The sequence below is a fragment of the Xenia sp. Carnegie-2017 genome, unplaced genomic scaffold (genome assembly GCF_021976095.1).
Source record: "Xenia sp. Carnegie-2017 unplaced genomic scaffold, XeniaSp_v1 HiC_scaffold_16, whole genome shotgun sequence".
In the NCBI taxonomy this organism is placed as follows: Eukaryota; Metazoa; Cnidaria; class Anthozoa; order Malacalcyonacea; family Xeniidae; genus Xenia; species Xenia sp. Carnegie-2017.
In genome coordinates, this window is record NW_025813469.1 from 938704 (window position 1) to 954092 (window position 15389).

The window sequence follows — 15389 nt, forward strand, 5'->3', positions numbered from 1 at the left end:
CCATTTTCGTGACCATGGCATATAATTTTCCTTGGGCTTTATGAAAATATAATTTTCGTCTTTTTTTAATTTATTGTTTGCATAAAGCGATCTTTATCTTCTTTTTTTAAATAACTACCATTTTGTGAAAGATCATTATGATCCACACACAAGATGATTATAGTCTGTGAACTCAAGAGAAATCTCCCGTCGAGTTATGATGACAACGTGAATCATTTAATCTTCCGTGACGAGTTTCGTATAAGAGCCTGCTGATCGTGCGGTAAATCTGCGTGAGTAACAGAACGCTTCAGCATTCACTGGAATGTTTCGTGACGTTTTTATATTTTCAAACGCACGTCATCATTGAGCACGTCTGAGACAAATAGCTACACCTTTGGATTACATGGGATTGCTTCAACTGTACATGGGTACGCGTTGTACACGTGAGTACTTGTAGAATACAGTCCAGGTGCAAAATGGCTGCATTTTATAAATTTCCAACGTTTTTGTTAGGCTTTATTTTCATTGTTGGTAAGTTTTCTCTTTTTCATTACTTTCTTTTGTGTTCAGTTGACGCGTCAATTCTCTGTTGTAGGCAAGCAAGTAAGCACTCGCGTTATTGATGTTGGAGAAAAGTAATTGTTTTCAAATAAATTATGTACATTGCATTGTTTGTGTGTCTGTGTGAATCGTCTAGAAATGCGCTGTTTTGCATGGACGTATTTAAATGTAATACAAAGAAATCTGTCTAGTGTGTCTCATATTTGATAATATTTTGTAGTTTCAATGAATTAAAAAAGGATGGTCGCTTTTGGTTCGTTGAAGTACGTCCACCATTTTTGTAATGCTTTTCCATTCTTAAAGCTACGATTCTTATAACCCAATGAAAGTTTTAGTGTCGATCGCTAATCAGATCTCTCTTAGTTTTATGCTCCATGGTGCGGTCACTGCAAGAGATTGGAGCCTATCTGGGATGAGGTTGGTGAAAAATTGGCCATAGAAAGTCCGAATATTGTGACAGCAAAAATAGACTGTACAAAGCATGAAGGTATAATGTGGAAATGGTGCAGAATACATGACTCTTTAAGAGATTTACAATAGTTATAATTTAAATGATTATATAGAGCTTGCTAAAGAAAATGGCATTCGTGGATTTCCTACTTTGAAATTGTACGTTCTGCTAGCTTTTGGTAATCTTTCAGTACTTTGTGTGAGGTTATGTCTTTTCATTTTCCAACAATTTCCACAGTTTCAGAGGAAAATTTTCAATAAGATATCAAGGGTCATATACAAAGGAAGCATTAGTTGAGTTTGCCAAAAAGTCATCTAGGTACAATTGTTATATTTTCATTCTTAAAAATGTTAATTATGATGATTAAAAAAATTCACAATCTATTTCATTTTAATCAGGCCAATATTGACAGAGCTGAAAACTGCAAACGAACTTGAACAAAGAAGATCAATTCCTAATGTATTTTTCTTGTTAGTGCACGATGATACAAATGAGTCCAATAAATACAAGGTAGGATATGTGTATACAAGCTGTTCACAGTTTTCCCTCCATACCCTCATTAGCCGTTACTTCTTCCCAGGAAATAGTGCAAGAAATTGCAGAGGAGAAAGTATCCCAAGTGTTGTTTTATACCATATCCAAGTCTTTATTTCCAAAGGTATTTATTACATTTCTACACAATCATGAATGAACAGTGTTAATCATCCTATTTCATCTCATTTCAGGATATCAACTTGGGAAGTGGCCTAAATTTATTTGTTTTCAAGGAAGGCTTGCATTTCAAGTTTGAAGGTAAAACATTTACCGGAGCACGTACGAAGAAAGCTTGAACTCAATGAATCCATCAATTTTATAGATACAGAAGGCGATTTAAATGAAAGCAAATTGGCGACTTGGGTGGATCAAGAGAAATTCCTGCCATTTATGTACATTTCTGACTCCAATATTCACGAGTTGGTAGAAACAGGTTCTTTAATTTGTTTTGTCAATTTTCCATGTCATTTTTTTTTTTTCATGATCATGAATCTTTTCATCCACATTTTAGGGAAAATGGTTGTGCTTATAACTTTCTCGAAAGACAAACTTCACAGTTCTCTTAATGCAATGTAAGTGTTTGCTTTTATAAGTGTTCTGTTTGTTTTTGTTTAGTTTGAACAATTTGTACAATTACAGTCTTTTAAACTTTGCTGTACCTATTGCATTGAGAAGAAAAACTTACATGTATATGGTTTTTTAATGATTTGGCTTCATATCAAAAAATTAACGTACGAAGTCAAATGGTTCTCTGCTTATCTTGAAGATTCATTCGTATTTCTCGTGAAGTGCTTCTTTGAATGATTTCACTGTCATTTAATGTCGAGTTGATCTAGCTTCTACTTTGTTTTTAAGACTTGGAGAAGTTGGAAAAAGAACGGCCATTGAAAAATTCTCCACTTTTGGAAAGTAAGGCCAGATGGCTTAATTGAATAAAACTTTCTTTAAATCCCATCTTTAATGTTTCATGAGTTTTTGGTGCTCAGGGATTTCTTTCAAAACAATTTCATATCATGCTGCTGTAACAATATGGACTCCCTTGGTGATATGAGTTTTTATTTTTTTTCTTTAGAATTTTTCAGTTTGCTGGTATTTTTGATACAGATGTTATAGAGTCAATTATGATGAGGTGAAAAAAAAAGCCTAAGTTTATGAAATTTATATTAAACAAGCGATTCGAAAGCTGTGATAGAGTTAATGTTTTAATATGAAAAATTCTTATTTTTTTTTATTTGACAGCCCAGTTTACGTTCCAATGATTTTTGTTTTTGATCCTGAGTCACACTTTCACTACATTCTGCCATCATCACAACTTACAGAAAGTTTTAACGAAGAACAACTACATGCATTTCTTCAAGATATCATCAATGGAAAGGCTATGGTTTGTGCACGATAAATATGCTGCTCTATCTCTTGAAAAGTTAACTTTGTAGATCACAACAGAAAATCTTTGTGAAAAATGTCCAGAGTCAAATTTATTATTTTATCATACAATAATCCTACTACTAGTCAGAAAGTTACTTTCACCAGATAACACTGCTGTCATTTTAATATTCCCGCGATAAAATTAAACTAAAGGAGTCAAGAATTTTTCAAAATATTTTTTCTAGGCCCATGGGGGAAGGACTTTCTCGCTGAGGATGTTTCGGGTACGTTTTATAACATACTATTTGTGTGAGTTACTGTTTCCTATAGTCATGTCTTGTTACGAATGACATTTTTTTGTCAACTTTTTATCATCCTCAATGATTTTTCTCCTCATCTTATATAGATTTGGTGGGATGTTCGAACGACTGTAAAGGTAAAACAAGTTTAGTTCTAAATAGAGGCTCCTAAATCGTGAAATTTTCTGTCGATGAGTTAACGTTCTTTCTTTAAACTTTTATTGAATGAAGGACATGTGGAATACCAGTCCTGTCATTGCTGTCGTCATTTTCGGTTTGCCATTTTTGGTCGTCGTTTTTCTCATTTCCATGTTGTGTTGTTTTGATGTTGGCGACGACGATAAATATCATCCTGACTTTGTGGACAATTCAGAACAACGAGGGATGAAATGTGATGAGAAGGGTAATATTGTACCTGAACCTGTGAGTAAGACTAGTAGACTAAAAAAAGATTGATACCATTGATCTTTGTTGGGTTCTGACCATAGTTCTTTTAAAGAGAGGATTTTGCTTATATTTGTTCATGCATTGCTTATGTGGACAATTATTCCTTAAAGTTGAGGATGTTTGATCAGCATGAGAGGCAGCTGTGAGCTTTAGCAAACACGATGACAACGAGTATGAGATTTGTCTTTTTCCCTTGAAACCTACGTATGACGTCATTGCACTCGCTGACTGCTAAATTTCCTTCTACATATTGTAAAACTACTGAGTGAGAAAACAACTCGTTGACTAAACTCTCTTTTTCCTTTTTCGTTTTTGCTTTAATCTTCAATATTTTTCTGTGAACAATGATTGCTATTTCGTAAACAAATACTGGATTAAAATAATAAAAAACTCGTGCTTTTTGCTGTTGTCTCATAAACTTCTTTTCAAGCTGTACAACGGAGATCAACTGGTTCTATTTTATTCTTAGCTCTCAATATGAAACACTTCGGAGTTTTTTATTGTTTGTTTCACCTTTTTATTAGTAATATTGATTTCAATATGTTGACTATTGTACTGTTTGTATTTATTATGCATGTAGGTTGTAGAAATCAATATTGTTTGATAAATATTATTTTATCTTCTTATTGTGTAAAGAAATTACATGCTGTAAATTTTAGGTTATCAGATGTTACTTCTTTTAGCGGTCTTTTTCGTAGCACCTACATACAAAAATTGAGACATATTTTCTTCCAATTTTTTATCACAGTTGCTCGACGAGTTTTCGTTGTCAACCTTGCAATAGCTAAAATTTTTCAACTTCATTTTGCATGTTTGTAGATGTAGATCCATTTTAGTTGAGTCATGTGTAGGACTGTTGATTTTGACTGATATTCCAACATCCTTAGTTGTAGTCATCTTCAGTCAACATTAATTTGAACAGTCTTCTCAGCAATCTACTAACATGGACGATCTACATCTACAAACATGTAACAATACTTCTGGGCTCAAACTACTTACCTTTTGAGGTTGTAGACTCTGTCACTTCATTCACATGAAAAATATATTGTATGTTTTTGGTCGACCGGTGTCGTATACAGCATATGTCACTTAGGGCAGTTGCCTTTTCTTTTGCAATGCATACGTCATGTACAATTTCATAGATTTTGTGTGTAAGGGGTCATATGACGTCACAAACATCTATGAACTGATAATTAACAACGAGATATTTCATAGGACAGATCACGTGACTTGTTATAAAGTGGGGTGTTTTAATGTATGAAATCCTTACTGCCAATTGACCCCATCCATCATTCACGGTTTTGGTGGTCTGCTTGCAGGCATATTTGCATTACTATTTCGCACGAAACAGTTGGACCCGGACCCCTATTCAAGTCGCGCATTGCGTTAGAAAGATATGTTTTCTAGTGAAATTTCTCCCAATCAACTGAAATTTAATTTAACGAAGCGGAAGCTGGGTCAATGTTATTGAAAATTTCCCCTCTCAATGTTCCTCTTTGAAATCTTGCCATAAGTCTGGTATGAATTTACAATCCTTTACATCGTTCTCAATCTTTGATGCATTTCTATTCTTGTTTTTATTCAAACATGTAAACAAGTTCTTAGCTCTGTTTTTCTGTGCCTATTTTTATGTTACGTTTGTAAAATATCCCTTAAATTCGTATAATCCACGGCTTTAGAAAACTTAGGATAAATTTATGAACACCCGACAATGCTTCGTTTGACTGCAATATATATGTACTATTTTCAGGGAGTTTCTAGATAAACCATCACTATGGCTCCAAAACACAATAATATGATTCACAATAACCATTTCCATAAGGATTGGCAACGTTATGTCAAAACATGGTTTAACCAACCCGGACGAAAGAAAAGACGTCGCCAAGCAAGAATAAAGAAGGCCCTTAAAGTTGCTCCAAGGCCAGTTAAAGGAGCTGTTAGACCAGTTGTTAGATGCCCAACATTTAGATACAACATCAAAGTTCGCCCAGGACGGGGTTTCACTCTGGAAGAGCTTAAGGTATGGAATCATAGTTGCAGTTGCTTAGTTGCAGTCAAACCACTACTAATGGACACTTGTTTGAAAGTGGACACTCAATTTGTGGTTTCTCACAAATGTTATTATGTTTTATAACCTCTCGTAAATAGGGACCTCTTAACAGGCACCTGGTTGTGATCACAAAGGTGTCCATTTATGGTAGGTTTGGCTGTTTTTGTTGAACCGTAAGTTCTTATATTTCCTAGAATGCAGGTATCTCACGTAAGTTTGCGCCAACTATTGGAATTGCCGTTGATCATCGACGTAAGAACAGGTCTCAGGAATCCTTGCAAGCAAATGTTCAAAGGCTAAAAGAGTATAAGAGTAAGCTGATTATTTTCCCAAGGAAGCCTGGAAAAGCTCGACAGGGTGACAGTGAGGTACAGTATAGTTTGAAGTGCACTATGCATAACTAAATATTGCCGTCATCTTATGTTTAGAATAATCTTTAAATGCATGTCGAATTTTGTTATAATGCAGGATTCAGAACTTCAAATGGCTCAACAACTCCTTGGTGATGTGTTGCCCATTCATGATCCTGGCATGATTAAGGCAATTAAAGCTAGAAAAATCACCGATGAAGAAAGAAATGTATGTGTGTTCAAGAGCATGCGTATGGCACGTGCCAACAAACGTCTTTTGGGTATCCGGGAGAAGAGGGCAAAGGAAAAGGCAGAAGAAGCTGCTTTGAAAAAGAAGTGAAAAAATGAAATATCAATAAATCTTTGAAAATACAGCAGTGTTTTTGTTGTTTTCTCATTTGCCATGCATTAAAAACAAAACGAAGAAATAAAACTTAACTGAAAAATGGTTATGACACAAGTCATTAAATTTCACAATGCAAACAAAGTGATCAACCTTCAGCCCTTGTCTATTGGTGTATACAATTATTAGCAAGAAAATTTATATTGTTGTGTTAGCAATTTTTTACACCTGGGATAATATATAAAACCCTAATACTGTGGTGCAGCTTATATTGTTTTTAAAAAGTCTACTAGTTGTTGAAAATGAACATTCCCGACTTTGGACTTTAATTCCATGTCCAATGATCAGGACGACCATAAATTGTTTGGTTACATAATTATGTCTTTAATTACGCGAAAAATCCACATATATTGTTAAAAAATCTTTATTGGTTCACCAAAACAATCATTCCTGGATGTTTCCGACGTCTACGACAGCAGATAACAATTACGACTGTAACAGCGATTATTATTGCAATCACGACAACTGAGACGACAACAGCAATTATAATAGCGAGTGTTTTGCCACAATCTGCCCCTGGCGGGCCACACATTCCTTTCTTACAGCAACTTGTACCACAATCTTCATCGCTCGAACATGTCACGTTTTCACAACTGTGTAAACAGCGCATACTGCCGTCATCTCTGCCACAACATTGCTCATTGCAAGTAGCGCGGGTTAACGTATACACACATTCCCTTGCTTCGGTCACAGTAAAAACGCCAGCGACGACAAAGAGGAAGCCAAATAACATGTTCATTTTCGTTAAATTGTTTCTTTGTACATACAACCTTATTTCGTTGCCAATGCGCTGGTTATACTCGGTGAAAAATGTCAACGTTGAGAAAAATGACCACACCGAGATTAGAAATTTAGATTATTTCACCTCTCCCCCCCAGGCCCCTATGTGAACTATGATGTCACTTGAGCAGTTGTGCTGAGCATGGCATCCATTTCAGATTAACTTATCGAGTTTGTTTTTATCGAAGAAATAGACATTTGTTTTTGATATGAACGTTCACAAGAGGAAGAAAAACGTGGAGGTTGAAATCGAGCCATCAATTTGGAGCAAAGCATTTTCAGCTGGTTCAAATTGGAATGATAAAGTATCGTTTATTATTAAGGCTTTCACTTTGGTTTTTGATGCTCCAAACTAATTATATAGCATTGACGCCTTAAAGAACTTCTATTTGTATTTGCATTCTTTTTTTTAAAGTCACATATCATGTCATCAGCACTCTACCCTCACCAATAAAGTTCACTTAAAGTCTTCTATCAATTTTGGCCATAACTGCTCTTGTGATCTCCGTCAATCTCAACTAAATTCTTAACATTTTAAGGATGAGTTTCTGGATGTTATTTACTGGCTGCGGCAGGTTTTGGCAATAGTCTTGGGATTAATATGGGCAATAATTCCACTAAAAGGAATTGCAGGAATAGTTTTGTAAGTAATTTGTGTAAAGTTTGTGATTACTTCACTTTTGTTTCTCTCATGAATGTGTCACTATTTTTAACAAACTAGGTTTGGCCTTATAAATGCTGGTGCTTTATTTGTCTATTTCACCAACTTTCAAAAAATTGATGATGAAGAGTATGGTGGACCAATGGAGTTAACAAAAGAAGGATTCTTCACATCTTTGTCACTTTTTTGAATGCGTTTTAGCGTAGAATTAAAGAAAATATGGTTTTGTAATGTGTTATTTCATTTTTAACAGGTCATTTGGATTATTGGCTTTACTGCTTTGCATCATAGTTGATTGATTTAAGAAGGGAAAATTGCTGTTGAAAGAATTCAAGCATATTGCTATGTTGTTGCTTAAGCTGTGGTGATGACCGTGTTTTATAATGCACAATACACAAAGGCAATACACCATCATTGCTGACCAAATATAGATGGAGTTTTTTCATAATACAATATTTTGTCATTTATGAAACTTTCAAACTAATTTTATATGCAAACATCTGATGGAATCTAATTTGCACTTTTGATTTTTCTATCTTGTATATGCAATACAATTGTAAAAATGGTTGATCTATAGAAAAAGAACTACTATTCTGTTTTTATTTGCCTAAATGAACATGTGAACCATATTGTCTAATGGATATTAAATTTAAATTTTTATCTCAATTTACTGAAGATGTGGTACTTGGAAACACAGTCTGCACATTCCAATAACAAATTTCCTAAAAAGTTTATGAACTGTCCGTTGACATTAAATTCTTTTATGTGATATTAAAGTTTTCATGTTGCACACCATCTTCAAAAAATATACTTTTTAGCCATATAATATACAAATTGTTCATAAAAATATAAAATTGATATCTAGAGGAATTGTTGTACTTTATTAACTACAACACCATAAACCTGACCATTTGGCCCTTAGCAGTGACTGATCCAGAGTTATGCAATGAAGTAGCCCATTGATTGGTAAGATTTAATGTTTTTGAAAATCTTGACCAATGATATTGTTATAATAATTAATAGGTATATGCATGCAAGTTTTACAATTTTTACCATTTAAAGACAAGTTTTCATGTTTTTAGGGTAAAAACTTCCCAAATGAAAATATATTTTCACAAAACTGTATACCCAGAACTTCACTATATGAGTCAGTTTACCACGACGATGACGTCACGACTTGGCGTACAGCGGTGTAACCGTTGAAGTAAATTAAAAAATTCATGTACTGAAACTCTTGTTTGATGGGTTTTATCTGTATTTCTTCCTTTGTTGTTTACCTTTTCAGCTGTTGCTTTTAACTTTCGCCATGATATTTGAAGATGTTCAAGAAATGGATAAGTCTGGAACATGGCATAATGTCTTCCAGGTCCGTATAATCTCGAGAAAGATGCGTAGTTGAATTCATACTATAAAGAGCAAACTATCGTTTGTATGATATCAGCAAAAAGTTGAAAGTGTTCTTATGTAAATACACTCGTTAGCGATAACACTAGCGATCATTGAATGTGCGATTTTTTATATTCTTCAGCAATTAAATAACAAAGCAAAAGAAAATGCTGCGTCGCAAGCGATTGGTAAAAAACCCGAAAACAGAAATCTTAATCGATACCGAGATGTTGTTCCTTGTACGTGCTTATAAACCGTAAATCCTCAGCATATCCGTAAAATATATTTTGTTAAAAATATGCTTCACTTAGCTGAGCGCTGGAGTTTGCTTTTGTGCGGCTTCTATCTTTTATATCATGTTTATTTTTGAATTGTAAAAAATACTTTTTCTCTGAAGATGATCACAGTTTGGTTCGTTTGCAAAATAGCGATACAGAATACATAAACGCAAGCTTGTTGAAGGTTTGTATTTTGAAAAAAGTCTAACTAACCACATTTACCTTATCAAAGCTAATATTCTAAAAATTAGTATGATGAATTGTGAAAGTATTTGGTACTGTTTCAACTTTGTTTAATAAACAAGAGCTTCTTCATGCGAAATTTTATGTCAGTCTCACATTGAATTTTAGGTCCCATCAATTGGAAAAAGTATATTTTAACTCAGGTAATATTGTATGTGAGAAAGTTTTTGATGAGTGTTTTAAAAGTGGTTACTGTTCAATTACAATGTTTTGTTTATTTTATACATAAAAGGGACCTCTACCCAGTACATGCACACACTTCTGGCAAATGATTTGGCAACAGAAGTCCTACACTATTGTTATGCTAAACAAAGTTGTTGAGAAGAACCAGGTGGGGGAATGCTGTTGCCTAAAAACCTAGAAAAGACTTCAGTTTTTTCTACTTGTGTTTTTCAAAATTTGATTAACTGCATTTTTTAGCTCAAATGCCACCAATATTGGCCATTAAAAGGATGCTACTGCTGGAACTATTAAGATATCCGTATCAAAGGAAGAAAATTACAATGAATATATTGTAAGACATTTGGTGATTGAGCATTTGAAGGTTAGATAAACCTTTTTATTTTGATTTAAAGTTTTAAGTGCGTATGCTACTTTGTGGAAAATTGCTAAATATTGATGTTTTAATTTCTATAGGAGCATACAACGAGAGACATTCGCCATTTTCATTATGTTGCTTGGCCTGATTTTGGTGTTCCTTCATCACCTCAAGCATTTTTGAATTATTTGCTGAAAGTCAAAGAATATCAGTCTTCATTGAAGGGAGTTGGACCCTTGTAATTCATTGCAGGTTCCAATCCTCACATCAAAATAACTTAAGTCATTTACATACTTTAACCGTAAGACTCTAAACTTTCTTTGATAGTGCTGGGATTGGTAGAACGGGACGTTTGTCTTAATAGATGCTGCACTTACCGAGGTAATGACATTTGTTGTCTAATTTGCATTGACAATTTAAATTGAAGGACTTTAGCTAATAAAATTCTGTAGGCAATTGCTCTCCTAGCAATATTTTTTCAACATACTTAGTCATTTTCAACATATTGAGTCATTTCATAGTAATTTAGATGTGAGCTTTTTTAATAAGTTATTGATCTTCTCTGCTCAAAATTTTAAATCATCATTTTGACCCCCACTCAATTGACGTCCCCTATGTAAGAGGTGTAGAGTATGTATTCCTTATAGAGCAGGGATATTGCTTGTGACTGTTGAAATTGCCATGTTTATAAATACATCATAGATCCAAGCAAAAGGTGATATGATGAAGTATGATGTTAAGAGCAAACTACTAGAGCTCAGGACTTACCGAGCGGGTCTTATTCAAACCACGGAACAACTTCATTTTTCATATGTTGCAATCTTGGAGGGGGCAAACATGGTTTCACCGTCTGCCTATAGTGCTGCCTATTATAGTATGAGTAAGTATATGTAGATGAAAGCTTGACTTTATTTGTAGAAAGTTTAAGGTGTGGGGGAAGGATGTAAGGTCACATGTGCCTCATCTTTTCTGTGGGAGTATTTAGGAAGGTGTTTTTTCCATTTTCCAAAAATATTTTCTCACACACTCCCAAAAGCCTGATTGTGAATCAATGTGCCTGATGGTGTGGGTTACATAATCACATTTTGTTGTTCCATCTGCACTCGTTGATTAGAGTCCAACCTGACGGTCTTGGTGTGTCACAATAGACATAAAATTTTAGGATTCAAGACTGTTTGGTAAAAGCTTCTTCTTATGACCTTAATGGGAGATGTGTAAATAGCTGTGGTAGTTGCTATTTTAAGAAATAGAGGTCAAGCCTGCAGCAGATTAGCTGTAGCGGCATCTCCTAGTTGTGTGTGAGGACACAATTTTGTTTTGGTCTGGTCAAGCATGTTGAATACTTTTTCATTATCAGCTGAAGGAGAGTACTCTGAAGAAGAAGATGATGATGACGATGAAGAGGATGAAGAAGATGATCTTCGAGATAAGAAACACATTGCTCCAAAAAGACCAGGGGATACACAAGATGAACAACCTGGAGCTAAGAAACCACATCACGAATTTCCAGAAAATAAAAGCACAGGTTTTCATTTTGAATTCAACCAACCGTAAACTACCTGATTGTTGTCATATTTCTACGTGTTGTTAATTTATAACCTTTATTATTTTGCGATTAGTGCCAGAATTTAAGAAGGAGAAGGAAAAAGACAAACAACAGCTTAATACAAGTTCCCAAGCTGTTAAAGACACTACCAAAGACAAACTTCAACAGGAATATGGCGATAAATCTGGATCCAAAAAGCAAAAAAACGATGAGCAACATCCAGTTGTATCTGAGAAGAAGGATAACAAGCAATCAGGTATGTAATGCGTGTTTCTTTTATTCGATAAAACTTTTTTGCTGAGAACATAGCTGTTGCTAATCTTATCATATCTAAACCGTGTTAAGTAACCGTGACGTCAGCCTTATCAGACATTCCGCCAGACAGTAAGAAAGACAATTACAAAAAAGTTGAAAAAGATGAGCCATCACCTACTAAGGTAGCTAGTCCCAAAAACAAAGACCACTTGATAGCAACCGATACATCATTAAAGATGAAAACGACAACAAACCAAAAAGTTGAGGAAATACCGGCAACTACTAAAACTGCAAACACGGCAAAGGCAACGAGCCACAAAGAAAACGATTCGGCAAAGAAGGCAAAGACAACAAGCCACAAAGAAAACGAGTCAGCATCTGCTGCATTAGCAAAGACGGCAAAGACAACAAGCCACAAAGAAAACGATTCGGTAAAGAAGGCAAAGACAACAAGCCACAAAGAAAACGATTCGGCAAAGAAGGCAAAGACAACAAACCACAAAGAAAACGATTCGGCAAAGAAGGCAAAGACAACTAGCCATAAAGAAAAAGATTCAGCAAAGAAGGCAAAGACAACAAGCCACAAAGAAAACGATTCAGCATCTGCTGCATTAGTCAAAACGGCAAAGACAACAAGCCACAAAGAAAAGGATTCAGCAAAGACAACGAGCCACAAAGAAAACGATTCAGCATCTGCTGCATTAGCAAAGACGGCAAAGACAACAAGCCACAAAGAAAACGATTCAGCAAAGACAACGAGCCACAAAGAAAACGATTCAGCATCTGCTGCATTAGCAAAGACGGCAAAGACAAAAAGCCACAAAGAAAACGATTCAGCAACTGCTGCATTAGCAAAGACGGCAAAGACAACAAGTCAGGAGGATGACGACTCATCAACTACAGCTTTAGCAAAGACGGCGAAGACAACAAGTCAGGAGGATGACGACTCATCAACTACAGCTTTAGCAAAGACGGCAAAGACAACAAGTCAGGAGGATGACGATTCAGCAACTACAGCATTAGCAAAGACGGCAAAGACAACAAGTCAGGAGGATGACGATTCAGCAACTACAGCATTAGCAAAGACGGCAAAGACAACAAGTCAGGAGGATGACGACTCAGTAACTACAGCATTGGCAAAGACGGCAAAGACAACAAGTCAGGAGGATGACGATTCAGCAACTACAGCATTAGCAAAGACGGCAAAGACAACAAGTCAGGAGGATGACGACTCAGTAACTACAGCATTGGCAAAGACGGCAAAGACAACAAGTCAGGAGGATGACGATTCAGCAACTACAGCATTAGCAAAGACGGCGAAGACAACAAGTAAGGAGGATGACGATTCAGCAACTACAGCGTTAGCAAAGACGGCGAAGACAGCAAGTCAGGAGGATGACGATTCAGCAACTACAGCTTTAGCAAAGACAACAAGTCAGGAGGATAACGATTCAGCAACTACAGCTTTAGCAAAGACGGCAAAGACAACAAGTCAGGAGAATGACGATTCAGCAACTACAGCTTTAGCAAAGACGGCAAAGACAACAAGTCAGGAGGATGACGATTCAGCAACTGCAACATCAACAAAGACAGCAAGGACCACAAGTCACATAGATGACGATACAGAAACTGGTTCATTAGCAAAAAAGGCTAAGACAACAAGTCATCAGGATAACGACAGAGCAACTGCTGTATTAGCAAAGTCAAAAGATACCACAAGCCATGAAGATGACGATACTGAACCTGCTACATTAGCAAAAAAGGCAAAGACAACAAGCTCCGAAGATAACGATTCAGCAACTATTTCAATAGCGAAGGCCTCAGAAAAGATAACAAGCTCCGAAGATAACGATACTACAACTGCTATCATAGCTGAGACAACAAACCTCGAAGATAACGATACAGTAACTGTTACATTAATAAAGACGACAAGCCACAAAGATGACGATCAAATTAATGAACAAATAACTAATTTTAATACATTTGATTATTGTCTTGACACAGATGAACAGATGTCTCCTAAATCTAGCGTGTGTTCTGGTCATTTTTCTAGTGATTTAAATGTGAAAATTTCCCAAGATGTTATTAGTTGTAGAGATACATCATTAGAAAGCTCAAGTGCGGAGAAGATTGTTGATAGATGGGAGTGTGGCGAAGAGGATGCTTCTGGATCAACTGAAAATTTTTCAAAACGCTCTTCAATCAAACAGAGTTCAATTGAATCTAGCAACACTAAGTCAGTTTCGTTTGAATCTTTCCACAAGGAAAAGCAAGTACGTGATGTGATGGATAGGGACGTTGCAGGAAATGTCGAGGAAAAAGAAACAGAAAGGTTTGTGCAGCACACGCATTGCTTGTTTCTAGTCTGGGCTTCGTTGGCTTGGGTTTTGTAATTTAGTAAGTCACAGTAGATGAAGTAGAAAACTTGAGTAGCTTAACTGTAAACGGAATATTCATGCTGAAAGACTTCTTAACACTCAGTATATGCAATCATTTGAGCACGTTTTTACAGATAACGGGCTCATATTTTGTAATTGATTTGTAAAAATTGTAAATATTTTGTTTATTTTGCCGTTTCAGTTCTCACGCTCGCCGCCGAGATGTGGAGAATCGTAAACGAAATCTTGCGAACAAAGTAGATGAAATACGAAAGAAAATGAAAAATAGTGAAGAAAGAGAAGATTCTTATGCTACAACAATTGTTGGACTTGTCTTGTGTGTTGTCGTTGCAGGATTTGCGTTTTTTTACTGTCGCTGCAATCAATAAAGTTCGTTGTATGTATTTAACGAACACGTTGATATTTTTCCATCAAACAATTATTCCCCATCAATTGATCATATCATGGGCAATGATTTCGAATGCTCCTGCCTTCGCGTTAATTCATTGCAAAATTTAATTAAAACCATTCGTAGACTTGTATAGTATTCACTGTGAAAGTAAAATTATCAAAGAGAACTTGCATGTATATCATTGGATAAGAGGTAAAAAGTTCGATGAAAGAATATTTTTTAATCTACGCCGGCCTCATTATATGTTAATAAAGTTTTAATAGTTTAATTACGTCCCACTCATTTGTGTCATACGAATTCTCAGTTACAGCCACTTGTTGACATGATTATTTGCTGAGTTGTGGGGTGCCGTACATTGCCGAGGTAACGAATGTCAACTTTGAATACAAAGAAAAAATATTTTCAACAAAAGTGACTATAGGCACGCCAAAATGTCAAGTAGGCTAACGTCAAAATTTTCCTCGCGTACT

At 35.5% G+C, this 15389-nt stretch overlaps 4 protein-coding genes across 5 annotated transcripts; all 4 read left to right on the forward strand.

Moving 5' to 3' along the window:
* The first annotated feature begins 262 nt into the window (after window positions 1-262).
* On the forward strand, window positions 263-5528 carry LOC124437650 (protein disulfide-isomerase TMX3-like). Of its 2 annotated transcripts, XM_046987620.1 has the most exons (18): window positions 264-513; window positions 578-617; window positions 764-806; window positions 907-1030; window positions 1107-1152; window positions 1232-1312; window positions 1393-1504; window positions 1575-1652; window positions 1720-1786; window positions 1851-1961; window positions 2040-2100; window positions 2384-2437; window positions 2601-2657; window positions 2768-2909; window positions 3139-3177; window positions 3300-3329; window positions 3424-3615; window positions 5390-5528. In XM_046987620.1, the coding sequence occupies exons 1-18, from the start codon at window positions 459-461 to the stop codon at window positions 5402-5404; spliced, it is 1347 nt and encodes a 448-aa protein (XP_046843576.1). In that variant the 5' UTR covers window positions 264-458; the 3' UTR covers window positions 5405-5528. The 2 variants fall into 2 exon arrangements, with proteins under 2 accessions (XP_046843577.1, XP_046843576.1); XM_046987621.1 differs by lacking the exon at window positions 3424-3615 and having other exon boundaries at window positions 263-513.
* On the forward strand, window positions 5294-6413 carry LOC124437658 (60S ribosomal protein L13-like). The gene is made up of 3 exons (XM_046987634.1): window positions 5294-5659; window positions 5884-6057; window positions 6158-6413. Exons 1-3 carry the CDS (start codon window positions 5414-5416, stop codon window positions 6377-6379), a joined length of 642 nt encoding a protein of 213 aa, XP_046843590.1. The 5' UTR covers window positions 5294-5413; the 3' UTR covers window positions 6380-6413.
* Window positions 6414-7345: 932 nt separating this feature from the next.
* Window positions 7346-8549, forward strand: LOC124437659 (respirasome Complex Assembly Factor 1-like). The gene is made up of 4 exons (XM_046987635.1): window positions 7346-7527; window positions 7762-7865; window positions 7944-8071; window positions 8135-8549. Coding segments are annotated over exons 1-4 (330 nt in total). The 5' UTR covers window positions 7346-7431; the 3' UTR covers window positions 8137-8549.
* A 535-nt stretch (window positions 8550-9084) lies between these two features.
* On the forward strand, window positions 9085-15187 carry LOC124437102 (titin homolog). The gene is given in 15 exon segments (XM_046987121.1): window positions 9085-9249; window positions 9412-9508; window positions 9667-9735; window positions 9899-9933; window positions 10023-10121; window positions 10242-10334; window positions 10427-10562; window positions 10565-10580; window positions 10656-10678; window positions 10781-10848; window positions 11031-11208; window positions 11686-11853; window positions 11948-12130; window positions 12220-14461; window positions 14710-15187. Coding segments are annotated over 15 exon segments (3654 nt in total). The 5' UTR covers window positions 9085-9189; the 3' UTR covers window positions 14897-15187.
* Window positions 15188-15389: the final 202 nt, after the last annotated feature.

Excerpts from the sequence above, each read along its gene's own strand:
- LOC124437650 (XM_046987620.1), top strand. The coding sequence starts at position 459 with ATGGCTGCATTTTATAAATTTCCAACGTTTTTGTTAGGCTTTATTTTC. Across the intron at positions 1,505-1,574 it reads ATGAGTCCAATAAATACAAG|GAAATAGTGCAAGAAATTGC; the intron begins GTAGGATATGTG and ends ACTTCTTCCCAG. Across the intron at positions 3,178-3,299 it reads TCTCGCTGAGGATGTTTCGG|ATTTGGTGGGATGTTCGAAC; the intron begins GTACGTTTTATA and ends CATCTTATATAG.
- LOC124437658 (XM_046987634.1), top strand. The coding sequence starts at position 5,414 with ATGGCTCCAAAACACAATAATATGATTCACAATAACCATTTCCATAAG. Across the intron at positions 5,660-5,883 it reads TCACTCTGGAAGAGCTTAAG|AATGCAGGTATCTCACGTAA; the intron begins GTATGGAATCAT and ends TATATTTCCTAG. Across the intron at positions 6,058-6,157 it reads CTCGACAGGGTGACAGTGAG|GATTCAGAACTTCAAATGGC; the intron begins GTACAGTATAGT and ends GTTATAATGCAG.
- LOC124437659 (XM_046987635.1), top strand. The coding sequence starts at position 7,432 with ATGAACGTTCACAAGAGGAAGAAAAACGTGGAGGTTGAAATCGAGCCA. Across the intron at positions 7,528-7,761 it reads GTTCAAATTGGAATGATAAA|GATGAGTTTCTGGATGTTAT; the intron begins GTATCGTTTATT and ends TAACATTTTAAG. Across the intron at positions 7,866-7,943 it reads GGAATTGCAGGAATAGTTTT|GTTTGGCCTTATAAATGCTG; the intron begins GTAAGTAATTTG and ends TTAACAAACTAG.